The sequence below is a fragment of the Plecotus auritus genome, assembly GCF_963455305.1.
Source record: "Plecotus auritus genome assembly, chromosome: 7".
Lineage (NCBI taxonomy): Eukaryota > Metazoa > Chordata > Mammalia > Chiroptera > Vespertilionidae > Plecotus > Plecotus auritus.
This window is the reverse complement of record NC_137774.1, coordinates 60,347,552-60,374,206: the sequence shown is the minus strand read 5'-3', so window position 1 is coordinate 60,374,206 and position 26,655 is coordinate 60,347,552. Positions and strand designations below refer to the sequence as shown.

The following is a 26,655-nucleotide window of genomic DNA, read 5'->3' as shown; positions in this document are numbered from 1 at the left end:
TTGTAAGAAGAAATATAGGGATAGGGAGGAACATAACATAGGCATAAAGAGTAAAAATGGCAAAAGTAACTATTAATAATAACCTTAAATGTAAATGCTTTAAATGCTCCGATCAAAAGACATAGGGTAGATGAATGAATAAGAAAACATGATCCATATATATAGTGTCTACAAGAGACCCACCTCAGAACAAAAGACTCACAAAGGATGAAAGTGAAGGGATGGAAAAAATTCTCCATGCAAATGGAAATGAAAAAAAAAAAAGCTTAGATATCAATACTCATATCTAACAAAATGAAAGTCATAACAAGAGACATTGAAGGCCACTTTATAATACTAAAAGGATGAATAAAACAAGAATATATAACCCTGGTAAATATATATGCGGCCATTATAGGGGCACCCAGATATATTTAAAAAAACTCCTGGAGAATTTAAAGGCAAAGATCAACAGAAATACATCATAGTAGGGGACTTTAATAGCCCACTGACATCACTGGATAGATCTTCTAGACAAATTATGAACAAGGAAATAGCGATCCTAAATGAGATTAGATCAGATGAAATTAATTGACATTTTCAAAACATTTAACCCCAAAGCTATAGAATATATATTCTTCTAAAGTACACATGGGTCATTTGCAAAGATAGAACACATGTTAGTACACAAAACAAGTCTCTACAAGTTCAAGAAGACTGAAATCATATCAAGGATGTTTTCAAATCACAATGGCATGAAAGTAGAGATCAACTACAATAAAAACACCCCAAACATTCAAACACAAGGAGGCTAAATAGCAATGTTATTAAACAATTAATGAGTTACCAATGAGATCTGCAAAGAAGTAAAAAAAAAATCCTGGAAACAAATAAAAATGAACACTAAACAATCCAAAATCTGTGGAACACAGCAAAGGTAGTCCTGAGAGGGACATTAATAGCACAGTAGGCCTACCTAAAAAAAAACAAAAAAAAAAAAACAAAAACTAGAAAAATTAATGAAAAACCATTTAGCTCTACAACTTAAAGAATAAGAAAGAAAACAACAAGAAAAGCCCAGAGTAAGTAGAAAGAAGGAAATACTAAAAATCAGAGCAGAAATAGATGATAGAGACTGAAAAAATCAATACAAAAAATCAATGAAACCAAGAGTTGGTTCTTTGAAAAGATATACAAGATTAATGAATCTTTAACCAGACTCATCAAGAAACAAAGAGAGATGACCCAAATTCATTAAGTCAGAAATGAAAGTGATGAAATAACAACTGACACCAATACAAAGGATTGTAAGTAAATCTTATGAACAACTATATGCCAAAAAGCTACACAGCCTGGACTAAATGGATAAATTCCTAGAAAAATACAATCTTCCAAAACTTAATCAGGAAAAAGCAGACAAACTGAATAGGCCAATAACAACTGATCAAACTGAAGCCATAAGAAATGAATAAATAAAATAAACTGACAGCTAACAAAAGCCCTAGTCTGGACAGCTTCACAGGGGAGTTATACCAAATATTTAAAGAACTTAACACCCACCCAAACTATTCCAAAAATACAAGAGGAAGAAACACTCCCATGCTCTTTTTATGAGGCCAGCATTACCCTAATCACAAAACCAGATAAAGACACTACAAAGAAAGAGAATTACAAGGCAGTATCCCTGATGAACATAGCTGCTAACATCCTCAACAAAATATTAGCAAATCAGATCAGCAATATATTAGAAAGATCACACACCATGACCAAGTGGGTTTTAATCCAGGGACACAAGGCTGGTACAATATTCACAAATCAATAAATGTGATATATCAAATAGACAAAATGAAAGACAATATCATGTAGTAATATCAATAGATGCAGAAAAAGCATTCAACAGAATCCAACACTCAATTGTGATTAAAAAAATCTTAGCAAATTGGAAATAGAGGGATCGTACCTCAACATAATAAAGGCCATATATGACCAACCTAGGGCCGACATCATACTCAAGGGGCAAAAACTAAATCCATTTCCCCTAAAAACATGAACAAAACAGGGTTGTCTGCTTTAACCACTCTTATTTAACATAGTACTGGAAGTCCTAGCCACAGCCATCAGAAAAGAAGAAAAAAATAAAAGGCCTCAAAATTGGAAAGGAAGAAGTGAAACTGTCATTATTGCCAAATGGCATGATTGTTTACATAGAAAAGCATAAAGACAACACCAAAAGCTACTAGATTTCATAAATAAATTCAGCAATCTAGCAGGATACAAAATTAACACCTGGAAATATTTGTCATTTTTATACACCAACTAGAGGCCCAGTGCACAAAAATTCGTGCACTTGGGGGGTAAAGGGGGTCCCTCAGCCCGGCCTGCACCCTCTCACAATCCAGGACCCCTCAGGTAGGGTCCCTAGGCCTGGCCTGATATCAGGGCCTATTGGGGCTTTCCTTCCCCCAGCTGCAGGCAGCTGGCCCCACCCCCATCACTGCCACTGCTTGCCATCTGTGCAGCGCTGCCCCTCACTCCCCTGCCACTGGTGGCCTCCCTCTGCAGGCGACATGTGTGGGGTGGGATGACTTGGCTGGCCTGGGCCTCCCTCTGCAGGACGATCACTGGCTGGTGGCACACCTGCCGCAGAGTTGCCTCTGGTGACCTGGGCCTTCCTCTTTCTTTGCTGGGGGGTGGGGCCAGCCTGGCGAGGGGCCATCTGCCTACCTGATCACCCCTAACCACTTGCCTGCCTATCTGATCACCCCTAACCGCTTGCTTGGGGGCGGGGCCAGCTGACGGGGGGCCATATGCTTACCTGATTGCCCCTAACCACTTGCCTGCCTTCCTGATAACTGCTAACCACTGGTCTGCCTACCTGATTACCCCTAACCACTCTGCATGCCTGCTTGATCACCCCTAACTGCTTGCTTGGGGACGGGGCCAGCCCAGTGAGGGGCTGTGGTGGTTCTGGTCTCTGGTCGTCCTGGTCATTACGCTTATGGTGGCTGGCCTTTTACTATATAGGATAATACTAAACTCTCAGAAGGAGAAACTGAAAAAAAAAATCCCATTTACCATTGCAACAAAAAAAAATTAAGATACTTAGGAGTAAACTTAACCAAGGAAGTAAAAGACCTGTACTCAGAAAACTATAGAACGTTGAAAAAAGACATAGAGGATGATAAAAACAAGTGGAAAAATATACTGTGTTCATGTATTGGTAGAATTAATATCATTAAAATGTCCATGCTACCTAAAGCAATCTATAGATTCAATGCAATCCCTATTAAAATGGCATATTTCACAGATCTTGAACAAACACTCCAAAAATTCAGATGGAACCAAAAAAGACCCTGAATAGCCCCAACAGTCTTGAGAAAGAAGAACAAAGTTGGCAAGATCACAATACCTGATATCAAGTTATACTACAAAGCCCTCATAATCAAAACTGCCTGGTACTGGCACAAGCATGGGCATATAGATCAATGAAATAGAACAGAGACCCTAGAAACCAACTCAGTCCATTATGCTTAATTAGTCTTTGATAAAGGAGGCAAGAGCATACAATGGAGTAAAGATAGTCTCTTCAATAAATGGTGTTTGGATAATTTTTTATAAAATGTAAAATAATGAAACTAGACCACCAACTTACATGACACACAATAATAAACTCAAAATGGGTAAAAGATTTAAATTTAAGTCAATAAACTGTAAAAATCATGAAGAAAACATAGGCAGCAAAATATTAGACATCTCACACAGCAAAATTTTCACTGATACAACATGTAGGGCAAAAGAAACAAAGGGAAAATAAATGAATGTGAATACATCAAAATAAAAAGCTTGTGCACAGCAAAAGAAACCAGCATCAAAATGAAAAGGGAACCTACTTTATGGGAGAACATATTTGCCAATAATACAACCGATAAAGGGCTAATACCCAAAATATATAAAGTACTCATACAACTCTACAAAAAGAAGACAAACAACCAAATTTAAAAAATAGGCAGAAGACCTAAATAGACACTTCTCCGAAAAAGACATACAAATAGCCATTAGACATATGAAAAAATGCTCAGTCACTGATCATCAGAGAGATGCAAATTAAAACCACAATGATGGAATTCAAAATGGTGCCCGAATAGGCAGATGTGTCATGCACCTCATCTCAGGGCCAGACTGAAAAAGCAACTAAATCAGAGAACATCTCCTGGGAATTAACAAATTGGACACAGCTGAGGAGACAATTTACAACAAGGAAGAGCAAAGAACACCTGGAGAACAGTAGGAACAGGGATCTGGGCTGGAGAGGGCCAGCTGGCCAATGGGCTGAGAGGATCAGAAAGAAGGTGCTTTTGCACCAAAGCTTCATCCCTTGGCAACAGGCAGAACATCCAACTGTGGAAAGGAAAAGCCACAGGGCTGCTGGTGGTCAGGGAATTTAAATCTAAGACCACAGCCATAAAACGCTGAGGCTGCTTAAGTAGCACAGTGCTGGGGGGAGAGAAGCCTGAAGTTTTGTGGTTGTTTTGGTTTTATTATCTTTGCTTTTATTCGCTAAACCCAGAACATAGGACTTTTCAATTGCAAACACTCACCTAAGGCTTTGGCACGGGGAAAGAGGCATAGACTTGAGGTGCCTGAGGAGGGAAGCAGGGCAAGGAAACTTGGCCATTCTTAAGCTTCCAAACTTATGTGGCCATTTCTCCCTGCCCCTCCTAGTAGCCTCAAGGCAGGTAATACAGCCTGCCACACCCTACCTCCATTTTGAACTACACAAAGGAAACAAAGGAAGAGGCCAGTTTGCAGTCTGAATAGGCCCAAAGAGCCCTCCGTGACTGGACTGGAAGAGTGGCCAGTCAGCCCCACTATTCTGGGAACCAGACTGAAAAAAACTCCAGGTTGCCAGCCAACCCCATTGGTCTCCATAAAGGATCTCTGACCAAACAAGGCCAGAGTAATATTTTGGGCCACTCACAGAGGAGTAGCTCTGGGTCAGGGAAAAAACATACATCTGATTTCCGGAAAGTGAAACATCATCACTCCACCTAAAGCCCGGTCAGTGATTAAGATTGACAGCTGTCAGACAGGCAAAGTGGGCAGATTGGCCCCTCCTGTTTGTAGCCAAGGCCTGTGGAGAAAGACATAAGCAGAGGAGCGGTGGACTGTTTGGAGCTTCAACAGGGTACTAAAAGCCAAAAGACAGTACCTGACAGTGGTCAGCACATAACTACCTAACAGGAAGCCCAGAATTGGCAGATAAAAGAGAAGAGTGGGGTCCTAATCAGCTTCCATGAAACATCAAAACTCGGCTGAAGCAAACACTTCACTTTTTTATTTTTCTTTAATTTTTTTACTATTATTTTTTCTATTTTTATTTTCTCATTTATTTTATTTGTTCACATTTTTCTTCTTCACTTCTTTTTTCATCCTGTTTATCTTCTGCTTTCCCCATTTTAGTTTTTCTCTTTCCTTTCTTTTTACCCCTTTTTAAAAATTGATCTTTATGTTTTATAGATGTGTTATTATTATTGTAGTCTCTGTAGGCTTATCAATATATCTAACTTCCTCCTCCCTGCTCCTACTCCACTTCCCCTTCTCCTATCTTCACTACTCAAATTTTCCCCCTATGCTCTCTTATTCTTTTCTTCTCCTAATTTTTAAATTGGTTTCACTTCCTAAATTCAGTTCTATCTGCTCTCTCCTCTATTCTCCTTTTCTAAATAAATAATTTTTTCTTCTTGTCCACTCATTCTCTTTTTCCCTCCTTTATATTAAACCATGGTCCTTCCCCTATTCATCCTTATTTTCTGTATTGCAGCTTTGCATCTACAGATTCTCCCCCTCTTTTTTGGGGTATTTTTTATTTGTGTTTTTTGTTTTATCTGTTTGTTTTGTTATGTTTTCTCTCCAAATTCTTTCTTCCTTTTTCTTTTATTTATTTATTTATTTATTTATTTATTTTTGGTCTCTTTCTATATTTATTTTTTTTTTATCAATGACATTTTTGCTCTCTTTTCTTTTCCTAATTCTCTTTCCTCTGGCGGTCACTTTTATTGGGGTTATAGGTGTTTTGTGTACATTTGTGTTCTGTTCCTTCTGTGTTGTGTCTTGTTATGTTATATTTGGTGCTGTGCAGTGAGCACCTCCACAACGGCTGGCACGACATGGTAGAGGGTGAACCACATAATCAGACACCCTGAGAGGAGACTCCATTCACAAATGGGACAATAATATTCAAGACCCAACTACATCAGAAGAACCCAAGTATCTGAAGTAAGGGGCCTCCCTAGAATGCTCAGACCAGAAGACTTGTGAGACTGCACCACTGGGTCCCACAAAACATCTACTACATTAGACCAATTCAAAAAATCTGGGTGGCACAGCAGTTTGATCTAATACATAGAAACAATCACACACACAAAAAAAAAAAAACAGAAAATGGGGAGACAAAGAAACAACCCCCATATGAAAGAAAAGGAGGAATCACCAGAAAAATAAATAAATAAAATGGAGGAAGCAATTTGTCAGAGAAAGAATGCAGAGTAATGGTTATAAGGATGCTCAAATGGCTGGATGGGAAAGTGACCAACATGTGTAAGAATCAAAGGAAATGAAGGATGACATAGCTGCAATAAAGAACACAATGGAAGATTTCAACAGTAGATTAGAAGAAGCTGAGGACTGAATCAATGAGTTAGAAAACAATGTAGAAAAAACACCCAAGCAGAGCAGCAATTGGAAAAAAGAAAACTTAAAAAGCAGGAGGAGAGTCTAAGGGAACTTTGGGATATTAAATGAAACAACATCCATATAATAGGGGTCCAATAAGAATAGGAAGCTGAGCAAGGAATAGGAAGCCTGTTTGAAGAAAGAAGGACAGAAAACTTACCTGATTTTGAGAAGAAAAAAGTCACACAAGTCTAGGAAGCACAAATAGTCTGAAACAAGATGAACTCAAAATGATCAACATCAAGACACATTGTAATTAAATTGGCAAACATCCTATAAAATAAAAGCATAGTATGCAAATTGTCCCCTTGACAAGGAGTTGTCCAGGAGTTCCACCAGGAGACGGGGCTGGCCAGGGGAAGGCAGGGAGGCCCTGGGGGAAGAGAGGGAGGCCCTGGCGGTGGCAGGCAGCCAGAAGGAAGGAGGGAGTACCCAGCTGGCAGCCAGCAGCTGCTAGGGACCCTACCAGTGCATGAATTTTGTGCCCTGTTCCTCTAGTCAACAATAAAGTGAGAATCTGAAAGGCTGCCAGAAAGAGACAGAAAGTTACCTAAAAGGGATCTTCCATTAGACTATCAAATGATTTCTCAACAGAAACACATCAGGACAGAAAGGGGTGGAATGAAATATACAAAGTGATGAAAAGCAAGGAACTGAATCCAAGATTACTCTATCCAGCAAGGCTATCATATAAAATTGAAGGTGAAATCAGGAGCTTTGCAGACAAAAAAGGGCTAATGGAGTTTATTACCACCAAGTCAGCAATGCAAGAAATGCTAAAGGGGCTGCTGCAAAAAGAATAGAAAGGGAAGAAGGAACACAGGCATAAAGAACAAAAATAGCAACAAACAAGTACCTTAAAAGTAAATGGACTAAATTATCCAATCAAAAAACACAGGGTAGATGGATGGATAAGAAAACATGACGCATATATATGCTATCTACAAGAGCCCCACCTCAGAACAAAGGACTCACACAGACTGAAAGTGAAGGGATGGAAAAAAAAATTCAGGCAAATGGAAATGAGAAAAAAGCTGGGGTAGCAACTGACAAAATAGACCTCAAAGTAAAGGCCATAACAAGAGATAAGGAGGGCCACTTCATAATACTAAAGGGGGGAATTCAACAAGAGGATATAACTGGTAAACATATATGCACCCAATATAGGAGCACCCAAATACATAAAAAAAACACCTTCTGAAAAATATCAAGGGAGAGATTGACAGCAATACAATCATAGTAGGGTACTTTAATATCCCATTGATATCACTAGATAATTCCTCAAGACAAAAAATCAGCAAAAGAATAGCAATCCTAAACGAATCACTAGATCAGATGGAATTAATTGACAACTTCAGAACAGTTCACCTCAAATCTATGAAATATACGTTCTTCTCAAGTGCACATGGGACATTTTCAAAGACAGACCAAATATTAGGACACAGGCTAAATCTCTACAAATTCAAGAAGACTGAAATCATTCATCAATCATCTACTCAGATCACAATGGAATAAAGTTAGATATCAACTATAATAAAAGCAATTAAAAACAAACACATGGAGGCTAAACAGCATGATATTAAATTAATGGGTTACCAAAGGATCAAAGAAGAAATAAAAAACATTCTGGAAACAAATGGAAATGAAAACACAACAATCCAAAATCTTTGGGACACAGTGAAAGCAGTCCTGAGAGGGAAGTTCATAGCACTACAGGCCTACCTCAAAAAAAAAACCCACAAAAGAAACTGTTGATAAGTTATGAACCCTACAAATTAAAGAACTAGAAAGAGAGCAATAGGAAAAGCCCAGAGTAAGTAGAAGGGAGGAAATAATAAAGATCAGAGCAGAAATAAATGACATAGAGACCAAAAAGACAATACAATACAAAAGATCAATAAAACCAAGAGCTGGTTCTTTGAAAGGATAACCATGATTGATGAACCTCTAACCAGGCTCACCAAGAAATAAAGAGAGAGGATCCAAATAAACAAAATCAGAAATGAAAGAGGTGAAATAACAACTGACCCCCCAGACATACGAAGTATTGAAAAAAAAAATACTACAAACAACTGTATTCCAACAAACTGGACAACCTAGATAAAATGGACATATTCCTTGAAAAATACAATCTTCCAAAATTCAATCAGGAAGAATTAGAAAAAAATGAATAGGCCAATAACTACTGATAAAATTGAAGCAGTAATCAAAAAACTTCCAGCAAACAAAAGCCCTGGTACGGACAGCTTCACAGGGGAGTTTTCCCAAACATTCAAAGAAGAACTTACACGGATCATCCTCCAACTATTCCAAAAAAGTCAAGAGGATGGAACACTTCCAAGCTCTTTCTTTGAATCCAGCATTACCCTAATCCCTAAATCAAATAAAGACACTACAAAGAAAGAAAATTACAGGCCAATATCCCTGATGAACATAGATGCTAAAATCCTCAACAAAATGTTAGAAAATCAGATTCAGCAATAAATTAAAAATATTATGCACCATGACCAAATTGGATTTATTCTAGAGATGCAAGGATGGTACAATATTCACAAATCAATAAACATGATATAAACAAACATGACATAAACATGATATAAACAAATTGAAAGGCAAAAATCACATCATCTTATCAATTAATATAGAAAAAGCTTTTGACAAAATCCAACACCCTTTCCTGATAAAAACTCTCAGCAAAGTGGGAATAGAGAGATCATACCGCAACATAATAAAAGCCATATATGACAACCTATAGCCAACATTATACTCAATGGGCAAATACTAAAACCATTTTCCCAAAGAATAGGAACAAGACAGGGATGCTCACTTTCACTACTCCTGTTTGACATAGTACTGGAAGTACTATGCAATCAGACAAGAAGAAATAAATGGCATCCAAATTGGAAAAGAAGAAGTAAAACTGTCATTATTCGCAGATGACATGGTATTGTACATAGAAAACCCTAAAGACTCCATCAAAAAACTACTAGATTTAATAAATGAATTTGACAATGTAGCAGTATAAAAAATTAACACCCAGAAATCTATGGCATTTTTATACACCAATGATGCCCTCACAGAAAGAGAAAATTTTAAAAAAATCCTATTTACCACTGCAACAAATAATTATGATACCTAGGAATAAACCTAACTAAGGAGTAAAATACCTATACTAAAAAAACTGTAGGATGTTGGAAAAGAGATAGAGGAAGACATAAACAAATGGAAGAATATACCATGTTCATGAGTTGGTAAAATCAACATCATTAAAATGTCCATGCTACCCAAAGCAATCTATAGATTCAATGCAATCCCCATTAAAATAACAACAGCATATTTCACAGGCCTAGAACAAATTCTCCAAAAATGTATATGGAATAAAAATAAAAAAAAGATCCCAAATAGCCACAGCAATCTTGAGAAAGAAAAACAGAATTGGAGGGATCACAATACCCAATATTAAGCTATATTACAAAGCCACTGTTCTCAAATGTGCCTGGAACTGGCACAAGAACAGACACATAGACCAATAGAACAGAACAGAGAACCCAGAAATAGACCAAGTGATTATGCTCAATTAATATTTGACAAAGGAGGCAAAAGTATACAATGGAGTCAAGGCAGTCTCTTAAATACATGGTGTTGGGAAACTTGGACATGCAAAAAATGAAACTAAACCACCAACTTACACCATACACAAAAATAAACTCAAAAAGAATAAAAGACTTAGACATAAGATGGGAAACCATAAAAATCTTAGAAGAATCCATAGTCAGGAAAATATCAGACATATCTTATAGCATCTGTTTACCAGTACATCTCTTAGGATAATGAAATCTAAGGAGAAAATAAACAAATGGGACTACATCAAAATAAAAAGCTTCTGCACAGCAAAGGAACCCATCAACAGAACAACAAGAGAGCCCACTGCATGGGAGAACATATTTGCCAATGTTACATCTAATAAGGGTTTAATCTCCAAAATTTATAGGGTACTCATACAACTTAACAAAAGGAAGATAAACAATCCAATAAAAAAATAAGTAAAGTCACTAATCATCTGAGAGATGCAAATTAAAACGACAGTGAGGTATCAACTCACACCTGTCAGAATGGCTGTCATCAACAAATCAACAAACGAGAAGTGCTGGTGAGGGTGTGGAGAATAAGGAACCCTCATATACTGCAGACTGGTACAGCCACTATAGAAGACAGTATGGCGTTTCCTCAAGAAATTAAAGATGGAACTGCCATTTGACCCAGCTATCCCGCTTCTAGAAATATATGCTATGAAGCCTGAAGCACCAATTAGAAAAAATATATATGCACCCCTATTTTCAAAGCAGTGTTATTTGCAATATCTAAGATCTGGCAACAGCCCAAGTGCCCATCAGTAGATGAGTGGATAAAAAAGCTGTGGGACATTTAAAGCATGGAATACTATGCAGCTGTAAAAAGAAAGGTCTCTTCCCCTTTGAGACAGCATGAAGGGACCTGGAGAGTATTATGCTAAGAGAAATAAGTCAGTCAGGGAAAGACAAGTATCACATGGCCTAATTTTTATGTGGATTTAATGAACAAAATAAGCTGAAGAACAAAATAGATCCAGAGACAATGAAGCATAAAACAGACTGTAAAATCTCAGAGGGAAGTGGGGAAGGAAATGAGAAGAGATCAGCCAAAGAACTTTATGCATATATGAATAACCCATGGTCACAGGTGAAGGCCTGGAGAGGGTGGGAATGGGAAGGAAGGGGTCAATGGGGGATAAAAGAGGGGCAACTATAATACTTTTAACAATAAAGATAAAATTTTAAAAAGATAACATTTTATGGAGACAAGTCAATAATTGAAGAATAAAAATAGGGTGTAAATGTTTTAATCAATTAGTGTTTAACAATCTCTAATTTTATGTCATGCACATATTTTGGTGTGTTGGTACACTCACACATGTATTTTCAGCTTCATGTGCAGAAGGCTGAATTAATCATACTCTTCAGTTCATGACCCAATGATTGGTTCATGCCCCTTAACCCTCTTATTGATTTACTCTTTCATTTTCTTTTTTACCTTGCCCCCTTTCCATTGGCAACATTTCTAATGTGGTTGATGAGTATCCTTGTGTATGTTTTTAAATTAAATCTTTATTGTTGAAAGGATTACATATGTCCTCCTTTTCCCCCATTGACCCCTTATAGCCAACCCTCACACCCCACCCCAATCCTTCACCACCCAGTATCTATGGGTTATGCATATATGCATACAAGTTCTTTGGTTGATCTCTTCCCACCCAGCCACCCTCTCCCACCTTCCCTCTGAGATCCCACACGCTGCTCCATGCTTCTATGTCTCTGAATCTATTTTGTTCTTCAGTTTATTTTGTTCATTATATTTCACATATGAGTGAGATCATGTGATACTTGTCTTTCTCTGACTGGCTTATTTCACTTAGCATAATATTCTCCAGGTCCATCCATGTTGTGTCAGAAGGGAAGAGAACCTTATTTTTTATAGCTGCATAGTATTCCATGGTATAAATGTCCCACAGCTTTTTTATCTACTCATCTACTGATGGGTACTTGGGCTGTTTCCAGATCTTAGCTATTGTAAATTGTGTTGCTATGAACATAGGGGTAAATACATTCTTTTTGACTGGTGTTTCAGGTTTCTTAGAATATATTCCTAGAAGTGGGATTACTGGGTAAATGGCAGCTCCATTTAAAATTTTTGAGGAAACTCCATACTGTTTTCCATAATGGCTATACCAGGCTGCATTCCCACCAGCGTGTACTAGGGCTCCCTTTTCTCCATATCCTCACCAGCACTTGTTGTTTGCTGATTTGTTGATGGTAGCCATTCTGACAAGTGTTAGGTGACACCTCATTGTCCTTTTAATTTGCATCTCTCTGTGATCAGTGACTGAGCATTTTTGCATATGCGTCTTCAACATCTGTATGTCTACTTTGGATAAGTGTCTATTTAGGTCCTTTGTCCATTTTTTATTGGATCGTTTATCTTCCTTTTGTAAAGTTGTATGAGTTCTCTATATATTTTAGAGATTAAACCCTTATCTGAAATAGCATTGGCAAATATGTTCTCCCATGCAGTGGGCTTTCTTGTTGTTTTGTTGATGGTTTCTTTTGCTGTGCAGAAGCTTTTTATTTTGATGTAGTCCCATTTGTTTATTTTCTCCTTAGTCTCCATTGCCCTAGGATCTGTCTGTAAAGATATTGCTATGACATATGTCTGCAATTTTGCTGCCTATGGAGTCTTGTAGGATTTTTATGGTTTCCCATCTTATATTCAAGTCCTTCAGCCATTTTGAGTTTGTTTTTGTGTATGCTTCATTTTTTGCATGTACCTGTCCAAAATTCCAAACACCATTTATTAAAGAGAGTGTCTTTACTCCATTGTATGCTCTTGCCTCCTATGTCAAATATTGAGTGTAATGGCTTGGCTTGATTTCTGGGTTCTCTGTTCTATTCCATTGATCTATATGCCTGTTCTTGTGCCAGTACCAGGCTGTTTTGAGACAATGGCTTTGTAGTATAACTTAATATTGGGTATTGTGATCCCTCCAACTTTGTTCTCCTTTCTCAAGATTGCTGCAGCTATTAGGGATCTTTTTTGGTTCTATATAAATTTTTGGAGAGTTTGTTCTAGATCTGTGAAATATGTTGTTGGTATTTTAATAGGGATTAGAATGAATCTATAGATTGCTGTGGGTAGTATGGACATTTTAATGATGTTGATTCTACCAATCCTTGAACATGGTATATTCTTATACTTGTTTATTTTTCCTCTATGTCTTTTTTCAACATCCCATAGTTTTCTGAGTATAAGTATTTTACCTCCTTGGTTAAGTTTATTCCTAAGTATCTTAAATTTTTTTAATTGCAAAGATAAATGGGGTTATTTTTTAAATTTCTCTTTCTGAGAATTCATTATTGGTGTATAAAAATGCCATTGATTTCTGGGTGTTAATTTTGTATGCTACTACATTGTCAAAATCATTTATTAAATCTAGTAGTATTTTAGTGTAGTCTTTAGGGATTTCTATGTAAATATCATGTCATCTGAGAATTGGCAGCATTCCTAATGTGTTTGATGAGTATCCTTGTGTTTTTTTATGTGTTCTTCTAAAACTTATGTGAGCATTCTGTTTACATATATTTTAATTTACGTAAATGAAATTGAGTTATAAACTTTATATACTCAGTCTATGTTTTGAAGATTCTGCTATGCATACATCTAGTCCAGTCTTTCTAATTGGTTGTCCTGATTGTCTTCTACTTCTGCCACTACAGACAACAATGTCAGGAACTTATTTATAAATCCATAAAATAATTTACTTATAAATGTGTTTATATTCAGGAACACATTTTTAATTTGGCTATTGTTTGTTGGTCTGAATGTTTGTTTTTCCCTCCAAATTTGTATTTTGAAATCCTAACCCCAAAGATGATGGTAAATAATCCATTAGTAGGTGGGTCATTTAGATTTAGAAGATGCTTAAGTGATGAGTGGAATTCATGAATGGAATTAGTGCTCTGATAATCAAGGCTGTAGAGAGATCCCTAGCCATTTCCACCATGTGAGGGCACAACAAAAGGGCACAGGCTGTGAACCAGGAAGGAAGCCATCAACACCACATGGCCATGCTGGCGCCTTCATGTCAGACTTCCCAACCTCCAGAACCAGGAGAAACAATTTTCTGTTATTTATAAACACCCCAGTTGTGGTACTTGGTTATAGCAGCCCATACAGACTAAGACAACCGCCATTGCCAGACTGCTACCCAGAATGGCCCTCCCTCCAGCAGTGCATTTGGGTTTCTATATATCACATTCTTGGAAACTCTCATCATTATCCAGCTTTCTAAGTCTTTCACTAGTCTAACCCTTAAGAAGTAATACCTTAAGCCAAAGTTCATAATAAAGTAACATAAGTTGAAAAAACATGATTCCCCTTTAAATTTTATGACTGAAAAATAATATTTAAAATATTTTTAAAGAAAATAATAATATTAAAATATTTTAAAGAATAAAAATAATATTAAAAATATTTTAAAGGAAATATTTCAAATAAGAATTATGCTAAATTGGTTATAGCTTGTTTCTCTTGCTGAATAATTTCCTAACAATAAATGTGCATTATTTCTGGTGAAAGCAAAGTTCCAAATGGTAGTATGTGTAGTAAATTTTAAATTACCATAGCTATACTGAAAACTGTTCATCAGCTCAACAGAATATAGCTATAATTATTTATTCTGTGTCAGTACCTGGAAATGTGTATAGTAAGTCATTAAAATCAAAGTTTCATAAGTAAATCTACATGAAAATATAAGGATATATAAGGATAATGATCAGGAAAGGATAAAAATACATTGTTCCAATCTATAGGATTTTTCATGAGTTTTGGGACACTAAAATTTTTAAATTAAGAAAAACAACAACAACAACACCAGAATAGTAAGTTAAAAATAAATAATGTTCATCAAAAGTTGAAAATTGGCTCAGTAGATAGAGCATCAGCCTGCAGACTGAAGGGTTCCAGGTTTGATTCTGGTTAAGGGCACATGCCTGGGTTGTGGGCTCAATCCCCAGTAGGAGGTGTGCAGGAGGCAGCCGATCAATGATTCTCTCTCATCATTGATGTTTCTATCTCTCTTACTCCCTCTCCCTTCCTCTCTGAAATCAATAAATAAATATATATATATATTTAAAGTTGAAAAAATAGCCCTAGCCAGTTTGGCTCAGTGGAAAGAGCATGAGCCCACAGACTGAAGGGTCCTGGGTTCGATTCAAATCAAGGCCACATACCCCAGTTGCAGACTTGATCCCTAGCCCCAGTTAGGACATGTGTGGGAGGCAACCAGTCAATGTGTCTCTCACATGGATGTTTCTCTTTCTCCCCACTTCTCCCTCCTTCCCTCCCTCTCTAAAAATCAATGGAAAAATATCCTAGAGTGAAGATTAACAACAACAAAAAACAAAGAAAATAAAAAAGTTGAGGAAATATATGTACAAATAGTGATTGTTCTTACTGTAAAACTAGGATTATTTAAGTAAGTATGGTTGAAGATCTGCTCACCAGGAATCCCCCCATTTGCATCTCGTTCATTTCTGGGTCCTATGGAAGGAGACTTTGGAAAGAGGGTATCTGTTTCCCAGCTTCCAGGTCCGAAAAACGCCACATACTTGTTCCTCTGAGAACTACTAAAACGCAAATAATATTTTACCTACAAGGAGCAAATGGAAACAAACAATATTGATAAACAAAAGTATAATTAAGCAGGAATGAGAAACAAAAGAACGTTAAAGTGCAATTGGGAGAATGTGGCTGCAAGGCAGACTGAGGCTGCAGCAGTGGGTGTGGAAGTCAGGAGGTGAGCACAATCTGGTTGCAAGGCTACTGGGGGCTGTGGATGGACTTGCCCCAAATAGACAGCTGCTTGCGCACTGAAAGGAAATATACCAAAAGGTTTTGTTAATTTCTCTTCCCATTATGTCCAATACGTGTCCTATGAGGAAAACCTTCCCCTCCTAGAAGTGATTGTTAACATGAGAATACTGCCTGAGCCCTGACCGGTTTGGCTCAGTGGATAGAGCGTCGGCCTGCAGACTGAAGGGTCCCAGGTTCGGTTCCTGTCAAGGGCATGTACCTTGGTTGCAGGCACCTCCCCAGTAGGGGGTGTGGAGGAGGCAGCTGATCAATGTTTCTCTCTCATCGATGTTTCTAACTCTCTATACCTCTCTCTTCCTCTCTGTAAAAACTCAATAAAATATATATTTTTTTAAAAAGAATCCTGCCTGAGGATAGAAGAGTATATTCAAATGTAAATACAGAATGCTGCATAGTTTAATTGTTGAATGAAAGATAGTACTAATTCTGGAGAACTGCATGAACTTCTATGTAGGACACGATGCAATAGTCAAGCAGCTGAGTCAAGACAGAGAAATCAGTAGGATCAGGAGTGGCAAGCAGAAGTCATAAGTCAAGGTAAATATTCATATGATCAGTTATCATGACAGAAGTTTTAGGCACTTATTACATACTAGAGGCCCAGCGCACAAAATTCGTGTGTGTTGAGGGGTGTCTCTCAGCCCAGCCTGCACCTTCTCCAATCCGGGACCCCTCAGGGGATGTCTGACTGCCAGTTTAGGCCCAATCCAGGGGCCTCTGACAATCCTGAACCACCGGCTCCTAATTGTTCACCTGCCTGCCTGTCTGGTCGCTCATAACTGCCCCACCATACTGGCCTGTTCACCCCTCACTGCCTCTGCATGCCAGCCTGATTACCCCTAACTGCCCCCCCGCTGGCCTGGTCGCCTCTTACTGCCCCCTCCCCACTGGCCTGGTCGCCCCTAACTGCCCCTGCCCCCCAGCTGGCCTAATTGCCCCTCACTAACCCCCCTGCCGACCTGGTCGCCCCACGCAGCTTGCTTGTGCAGTCGTTTGGTTGCCCCTCAATAACCCCCCTGCTGGCCTGGTCGCCCCACGCAGCCTGCTTGTGTAGTCATTTGGTCACCCCTCACTAACCCCCTGCCGACCTGGTCTTTGTGAGGGTGTGATGGTCAATTTGCATATTACCTCTTTATTATATAGGATTGGAGGATTAAGACAGAGCCCCTGTTACTCAAGGAGCTCAAATTCTAGTAGAGGAAAATTATGTATATTTATGCTATAGTAAAATCAGTGACCGAGATATGTATAGGAAATGTATGGAAGTACCAAGGAGGAAAGGAGTGGGTGTGGTTAGAAAAGACAGTGTACAATGAGTCACAGTAGCAACCTTAAGGGTAAGTCAGAGTAATCAGCCAAGTGAGAGGAGCAGGGTCAGGGAGGTATCCAAGGCATAAGGGGAAGATTGAACCTGCACCAAGACACTTGGAGCAGACTCTATGCAAGCTGCTAAGCCCACACCAGTATCAGTTTGCATGGAGTCAGGCACGAGGAATGTTGGGGGTGGGAGGACTGAATGAAAAGCTTCTCGGAGAAACCAAGATGGCAGCATAGGTAAACACCTAAACTGCTGCCTTGCACAACAATTTCAAAACTACAACTAAAAGACAGAACGGACACCATCCAGAACCACAGGAAAGCTGGCTGAGTGAAAATTCTACAACTAGAAGGAAATAGAAAAGCTCACATAGAATTGGAGGTACGGCAAAGGGTCTTTGTGCGTGCAGAGAGGAAGGGCGGCTGAGAGCCTGGCTGACTTTCTCTGGCGGAAGGGGAAAAGAAGCCCCCGACCGCACTGAACCCCAGTTCTGACTGCACTGAACCCCAGTTCCGGGCGAGCCCCTGGGGACCCACGCTCTTACGGGGGGAGTCTGGACTCTCGGGCGGAGACTCGGGAGCCGGGGAAGGCGGAGGACTGAAAGCGCACACGCGCCAGTGTGCACAAAGGCTGCAGAGGTTGCCACAGGCTTTCCCTAGTGGAAAGGAGTCAGAGGCTCCTGAATGCACTGAGCCCCAGTTCTGACTGCAGTGAACCCCAGTTCCAGGTGAGCCCCAGGGGACCCACGTTCTTGTGGGGGGAGTCTGGACTCTCAGGCGGAGACTCGGGAGCCGGGGAAGGCGGAGGACTGAAAGCGCGCAGCGCGCGCGCGCCAGTGTGCACAAAGGCTGCGGAGGTTGCCACAGGCTTTCCCTAGTGGAAGGGAGTCAGAGGCTCCTGAATGCACTGAGCCCCAGTTCTGACTGCAGTGAACCCCAGTTCCAGGCGAGCCCCTGGGGACCCACGCTCTTGTGGGGGGAGTCTGGACTCTCGGGCGGAGACTCGGGAGCCGGGAAGGCAGAGGTCTAAAGTCCGCAAGGGCAAGGCTGACGGGAAGCCAAGACTGAGACTCCACCCCATCCAAGCTGAGCACAGATGCTATTGCAATTTGGCAAGTCTAATCCTATAAGGCTGTCTCCAGCACCAAACTTCTCCCAGCATAGACACAGCTGATCCTTACAGCCAACTGGCCTGGAGGTCAATTCTTCCCAGTGATACCAACAACAATCAAGACATAATTACAACAAGGCTGTACACACAGTCCACAAAGGGGTGCACCAAGAGTGTCCACCTCAGGTTAACTGGGGAGGCAGACCCACTAGGCCATATTGGAAACCTAGCACACAAATCTACCTTACCAACTCAGGGAAGCAGTGAAAATGCGGCCTCAAAGAATCAGATCACAAACGAAAGAAATGGAGGAAAACAAACGACTGGATATAGAATTCAAAACCACGGTTATAAGGCTTTTTAAGAATATCCTAGAAAAGGCCGATAAATATAATGAGACCCTCGAAGATATGAAAAAGGACCAACTAGAAATTAAACATACACTGACTGAAATAAAAAATATTATACAGAGACCCAAAAACAGACAAGAGGAACACAAAAATCAAGTCAAAGAATTGAATTACAAAGAAGCAAAAAACACTCAACCGAAAAAGCAAAAAGCAAAAAAAAAAAATCCAAAAAGTTGAAGATAATGTAAGAAGACTCTGGGACAACTTCAAGCGTACCAACATCAGAATTATGGGGGTGCCAGAAGAAGAGAGAGAGCAAGACACTGAAAACCTATTTGAAGAAATAATGACCGAAAACTTCCCCCACCTGGTGAAAGAAATAGACTTACAAGTCCAGGAAGCCCACAGAACCCCAAACAAAAGGAATCCAAAGAGGACCACACCAAGACACATCATAATTAAAATGCCAAGAGCAAAAGACAAAGAGAGAATATTAAAAGCAGCAAGAGAAAAACAGTTAGTTACCTACAAGGGAGCACCCATACGATTGTCAGCTGACTTCTCAACAGAAACTATGCAGGCCAGACGGGAGTGGCAAAAAATTTTCAATGTGATGAATAGCAAGAACCTACAACCAAGATTACTCTACCCAGCAAAGCTATCATTCAGAATTGAAGGGCAGATAAAGAGTTTCACAGACAAGAAAAAGTTAAAGGAGTTCATCACCACCAAACCAGTATTATATGAAATGCTGAAAGGTATTCTTAAAGAAGAGGAAGAAGAAAAAAGTAAAGATAAAAATTATGAACAACAAATACATATCTATCAACAAGTGAACCTAAAAATCAAGTGAATTAAAAACCTGAGGAACAGAATAATCTGGTGAATATAATAGAATCAGGGGCATAGAAAGGGAGTGGACTGATAATTCTCAGGGGGAAAGGGGTATGGGGAGTTCATGAAGAGACTGGACAAAAATCATACACCTATGGATGAGGACAGTGCGGGGGAGGTAAGGGCAGAAGGTGGGGTGGGAAATGGGTGGAAGGGAGCTATGGGGGGGAAAAGGAGAAATAATTGTAATAATCTGAATAAAGGTTTATTAAAAAAAAAGAAAAAAAAAAAAGAAAAGCTTCTCACAACCTACTTACACCCAGGGGCTTTTCTTACTTTTCATTCCATTGTTAACCATCTGTGTCTTAAATGAGCAACTATGGTTCCATGAACACTTTATTTCTCTCAACACCAGAGACACTAAGTTCAAAGCACTGTCCTTGCATCTCCTCCTGGGGTACTGGCACCAGACTCCTCTTCAGTGTCTACACATGTCCTGATTCTAAGTTAGCCTGGCTAAGGCTTAGCACTGTTTTCCAGGTTTAGATTTAGAAATGATGAGATTCATTCAAAAGAAAGAGGGAAGTTTCCTGCTTGTGTCCTATGCTCCTGACCTCAAGCTGCACCTGCTCTGTCACCCGGTCCCCTGCCCAGGAAACGTGCACAGCTCACCGCCACCTTTAGAGCTAAAGGCTGCTGCCAAACCAGATACAGTGGCAAGAGGGGCCCCTCAGTGGTCATTGTTGCCCATGACTGACTTATAAGTAGAAGGCCTGGTAGGTAGTAAATTCAAATCTTTCCCCACCAACATAAAGCCCTGGTGCATAAAGGCAGATTAGATTTGGGTTTACATCCCTGCTCTGCTATGTATAAGCAGTATGATCTTGGGTAAATTACAGTCTCCTGGATTATAAAATATTTCCACTTCATTAAGTCCCTGGAAACTAGAAGTATAACCATAGAGTTTCTACATAAAACTTTCTTACCTTAAGTGGCAGAGGATCATGGCTATTTTTGAACTCATGGTCAAAAACAAAAGCAACCATCACTCTTTCAGAGTTATTTTCTTGCTTAACATAATCTTCAAAATCTCTTTCTGAAGGAAAGCCTTGAACTGTAAAGAGAGAAAACTCTAATATGTGAATTGATCACTTAAAGGCACAATGTCTGACAGTCCTTCCTATCATTAAAATGGAAAACACTTTACATGGATGAAAGGCTATCAAAATATTATAAATTTCAAACCACTGTTGCTAAAACATTGGTATAATGAACAAATGCATATTTGGAGTGCATAAAATTTTTAGGAGTTGTAAAAGTTTTATCATAAGCTTAGAATACAATTCCTCATTATAATAACTGCACATTGAAAAAACTCTAAGGAAAGGGGTGTTTCACATTGTGTTTTGAAATTTCCAACTTAAAGGAAAATATAAACAAAATTTATCTATGTAAGCTATTCAAAGTCCGATACCATTGTGATTTCTAATCCTATCTAATAAAAGAGTAATATGCAAATTGACCATCACTCTAACTTACAAGATGGCTGCCCCCACATGGTCAAAGATGACTGCCCCCATGTGGACACAAGATGGCTGCCACGAGCCCTAGCCGGTTTGGCTCAGTGGATAGAGTGTCGGCCTGGGGACTGAAGGGTCCCGTGTTCGATTCTGGTCAAGGGCATGTACCTTGGTTGCAGGCACATCCCCAGTAGTGGGCGTGCAGGAGGCAGCTGATCGATGCTTCTCTCTCATCGATGTTTCTAACTCTATCCCTCTCCCCTCCTCTCTGTAAAAAAATCAATAAAATATATTTAAAAAAAAAAAAAGATGGCCACCACAAGATGGCCAGCAGGGGAGGGCAGTTAGGAGGGACCAGGCCTGCAAGTGAGGACAGTTCGGGGTGATCAAGCCTTCAGGGGAGGGCAGTTAGGGATGACCAGGCCAGCAGAGGAGGGCAGTTGGGGGAGACCCAGGCCTGCAGAGGAGAGCAGTTGGGGGGGACCAGGCCTGCAGGGGAGGGCAGTTGGGGGGGACCAGGCCTGCAGGGGAGGGCAATTAGAGGTGACCAAGCCTGCAGGGGAGGGCAGTTGCGGGGGGGACCAGACCAGCAGGAGAGAGCAGTTAGGGGCAATGAGGATGGCAGGTAGGGCAGTTAGGGGTGACCGGGTTGGCAGGGGAGGGCAGTTAGGGTTGACCAGGCTGGCAGGGGATGGCAGTTAGGGGTGACCAGGCTGGCAGGGGAGGGCAGTTAGGGGCAATCGGGCTGGCAGGGGAGCAGTTAGGCATCAATCAGGCTGGCAGGGGAATGGTTAGGGGGTGATCAGGCTGGCAGGCAGAAGCGGTTAAGGGCAATCAGGCAGGAAGGCAGGCAGGCAAGCAGTTGGGAGCCAGCATTCCTGGATTGTGAGAGGGGTCCCAGATTGGAGAGGGTGCAGGCTGGGCTGAGGGACACACACCCCTGTGCATGAATTTCGTGCACTGGGCCTCTAGTATATAAATAAAAAATAGTCAGAAATAGAGGAATAAAACCACTTTATAGTTTTAATATTTGAGGCAATTATTTATTTTCTTTTTTGTTAAATTTACTAGAGGCCCGGTGCACAAAGATCCGTGCACTCAGGGGTTCCCTCAGCCCGGCTTGCACCCTCTCACAATCCGGGACCCCTCGGGAAGGGTCCATAGGCCTGGCCTGAGATCAGTGCCTATTGGGGCTTTCCTTCCCCAGGCTGCAGGCAGCTGGCCCCACCCCCACTGCTGCCACTGCTTGCCATCTGTGCAGTGCTGCCCCCCCTCCTCTGCCATCAGTGGCCTCCCTCTGCAGACGACAGGCTGGGGTGCAATGGCTTGGCTGGCCTTGGCCTCCCTCTTTCTTTGCTGGGGGGTGGGGTCAGCCCTGTGAGGGGCCGTCTGCCTACCTGATCTCCCCTAACCACTTGCCTGCCTGCCTGATTGCCCCTAATGCTTGCTTGGGGGCGGGGCCAGCCCAGTGAGGAGCCATCTGCCTACCTGATCTCCCTAACTCATGGTCAATTGCCCCTAACTTCCCTTCCGTGCCAGCCTGGTCACCCCTAACTGCCCTCCCCTGCCAGCCTCATTGCCCCTAACTGCTCTCCCTGATCACCCCTACCTGATCACCCCTAACCACTGGTCTGCCTGTCTGATCTTCTCTAACTGCTGGCCTGCCTACCTGATCTCCCCTAACCACTTGCCTGTCTACCTAATCACCCCTAACCCCTCTGCCTGCCTGCCTGCCTGATTGCCCTAACCACTTACCTGCCTACCTTATCACCCCTAACCACTGGTCTGCCTACCTGATCACCCCTAACCCCTCTGCCCACCTGCCTGATTGCCCCTTACTGCTTGCTTGGGGGCAGGGCCAGCACTGACTTCCAGTTGGTCAGCCTCCAGTCGTTACTGGTCATTACAACCCAGGGTTTTTATATATGAGGATTGAGGTAACACTAGTTAACAAAATCATACAGCTTTCAGGTGTACAATTCTACAACACATTACCTGTGCACTGTATTGTGTGTTCACCACCCCAAGTCAAGTCTCCATCCATCATCATTTATCCTGCCTATGCCCTCCTCCACCTCCTTAGCCCCTCCTCCCCCTGGCAATCACCACACTGTTGTTCACGAGCTCTTTCTCTTTTTTGCCCAATCCCTCTACCCCCACCATCCAGCCCCCCACACTGACAGCCATCAGCTTGCTCTCTATGAGCCTCTCTCTGTTTTGCTTGTTAGTTCATTTTGTTCATTTGATTCCACATATGAGTGAGGTCATGTGGAACTTGTCTTTCTCTGATGCTTATTTCACTTGCATAATGCTCTCCAGGTGCATCCATGTTATTGCAAAGGGTAAGATTTCCTTCTTTTATACAGCCGAGTAGTATTCCATTGTGTAAATGTTCCACAGCTTTTTTTATCTACTCATCTTCTGATGGACACTTGAGCTGTTTTCAGATCTTGGCTACTGTAAATAATACTGCTTTGAACACAGGGATACATACATTCTTTCTGACTGGTGTTTCAAGTTTCTTAGGATATATTCCCAAAAGTAGACTCACTGGATCATAAGGCAGTTCCATATTTAATTTTTTGAGAAAACTCCATACTGTTTTCCACAGTGGCTGCATCAGCCTGCATGCCCACCAGCAGTGCATGAAGGTTGTCTTTTCTCTACATCCTCACCAGCATTGTTTGTTGATTTGTTGATGGTAGCCATTCTGACAGGTGATATGATATCTCATCATGTTTTTAAATTTGCATCTCTCTGATGATTAGTGATATTGAGTATCTTTTCATATGTCTATTGGCCATTTGTATGTCCTCTTTGGAGAAATGTCTATTCAGGTCCTTTGCCCATTTCTTAATTAGTTTTTCTTGCTGCTCAGTTTTATAAGTTCTTTATAACTTTTGGATATTAATCCTTTATCAGATGTATCAGTGACTTGTTTTCAGCTAATCTTCAGCAAGTTGGTTATTCAGGCTGATTGCTCTATAATTTAATCGTAATTCCAGTTTGGTCCTGGGAGGAAGTCAGTGTAGCTTCCACCTACTCCATCACCATCTTGGATCCTTATTTGCCACAATTATGTTTCAATATTTGAGCTCACCCATCAAGGAATTTAACCTAAATCAAGTTTAACATAATTGAAATTCTTTTAATGTGACAACTTTTGTAGTTCTAAGATATAACACTTAGGCCTTTACATATCTGTATATAAGTTTGTGTACACTAAACATTTTCTTAGGAGTAAACATGTTTTTTTTAAATTATCTCAGATTTGGCCCATAGGAGCCTGTAAACATGTTTTTGATGTGAAGAGGATAACAAAGGCTTCAACAGCCCATAGGTGCACGTGAAGTTCCATGCATGTTTACTACTAAGATTCCAATGGCTTGATTGAAATCTAGAAAATACCCATGATCTGATTCTCAAAAGCTTCTATACACCCATCATCGTCATTGTTGATGGTATAGCTTGTGAGAACACTATCTTCACCAAAGGTACTATCTCATGCTTCAAAAGCTCCTATTCACAAGGAACACTTCAAGTCTTTGTCACATTTGTCATGTGGTTACCAGGTATAATTGTTTCTAAATCTCTCAAAAACCATCGTAAAGTCAATTCCCTCAGCTACTTTCCTCCACTCATTTTTTTTAAAAATATATTTTATTGATATTTTACAGAGAGGAAGGGAGAGGGATAGAGAGTTAGAAACATCGATGAGAGAGAAACATCGATCAGCTGCCTCCTGCACACCTCCCACTGGGGATGTGCCTGCAACCGAGGTACGTGCCCTTGACCGGAATCGAACCTGGGACCCTTCAGTCCGCAGGCCGACGCTCTATCCACTGAGCCAAACTGGTTTTGGCTCCACTCATTTTCTGCAAACAAAATTATAAAAACAACAACACTCTCAACTCCAAAATATTAGCCACATCTAGCCATACCCTTTCTATACATATGGAAACTTGCTGGAAACACCTGGGTTTTCATCGTCTAAAATATCTGCATTTATGTCAATGTGGTGGTTGGGCACTTGCTTTATCTTATCTAATAAAGAGGGAATATGCAAATTGACCATCATACCATCACAAAGATGGCAGCACCCACAGTGGAGGCGTGGGTTTCCGTAACACAAGATGGCTGTGCTCACAGCAGAGGCGGGGTTTCTGTAACACACAGCGAAGGCCGAATTCCCATAGCTTTAACGAGCAATCAGCAGGAACCTGAGGCTGCGTAGTGCTGGGCCAGGGCAGAGGACCTGAGGCCGCGTCCCTCACCCAACAGGGCTCGACAGAGGATCTCAAGGCACACTCCCCACCCCGGTGCCAGGCCAGGGGACCTCAGGCTGCGCCCCCCACCTCGGCCCGGGCCGGGGGACATCAGGCCATGGCCCCCACCTGGTGGGACTTGAAGGGTGTCTCAGGCAACATCCCCCACCTGGCGGGGCTTGACGGGGGACCTCAAGGCATGCCCTCCACTCTGGCCTGGGCCAGGGGACCTGAGGCTGTGCCCCCTGCCCGGCGTGCACTGGGGGACCTGAGGCAGCACCCCCCCACACCCTGCAGGGCTTTACAGGGGACCTGAGGCTGTGCCTCCCACCCGGCCAGGGCTTGACAACAGTGGGGTTGGCCAGGTCTGGATCTCGCCCAATGGGGGTTTGTGCCGGCTGGGTCTGGGTCTTGCGTGACTTTGAGGCTCTGCGGGTGGGCAGGGACTTGACTCTGGGTCCCACAGCGCACCCCAGACTCTGACAGGAGGGAGATTTTCATATACATTTTACTAATTTTCTTTCATCTCTGACACTTCTATTATAGAGAAAGGGCAAATAGCAATATTAAAATATTTCCTCTAATTAATCCCCTTTTAATGTGCACAAATTTCATGCACCGGGCCACTAGTATTTGCATAAGAACACAGTCAAATCTCAGTTCTCAAATGTCTCCCATCTCAAGCAATTTTGTTCTTGACCAAGTTCACACTCAGTTTTCTAACCAAACTTTGGTTTAGACCTGATAATCCTTTCAGGCTCATACCTCAGCATGACAAAAAGCATCTCTCAGGCAACAAACAAAGGAGAGAATGCTTTTCTTGCTGGCGAAATCAATGATTAGCACAATTTAAAACATAAAGAGGCCATCAAGAGTGCTGATGTTACTAAGAATGTGAAAGAAACAATGACCACAGGCAGTTGAAGAGGTAGAAAACCTGTTGTTGATTTGGATAAAGGAAAAGAGGACAGCATTTCAGAGGCAGTGATATCTGAAAAAGTGAAGATGCCACATGCTGACTTCCTGAAAGACATCCCTGGACCGAGTGTTGAATGCTATTTGTTCAGGGACAGTAGGGAGTA

General features: G+C 41.1%; 1 protein-coding gene across 1 annotated transcript in view; it reads right to left on the bottom strand.

The window, feature by feature from the left end:
* LOC308252651 (phospholipid-transporting ATPase ABCA3-like) overlaps positions 1–26,655 on the bottom strand; it is a gene marked incomplete at both ends in the record, with an annotated part of 346,909 nt that overhangs the window by 303,907 nt on the left and 16,347 nt on the right. The window contains 2 exon segments of the mRNA XM_080677416.1: positions 15,805–15,952; positions 20,775–20,902. Coding sequence (XP_080533542.1) covers positions 15,805–15,952; positions 20,775–20,902 — 276 coding nt within the window.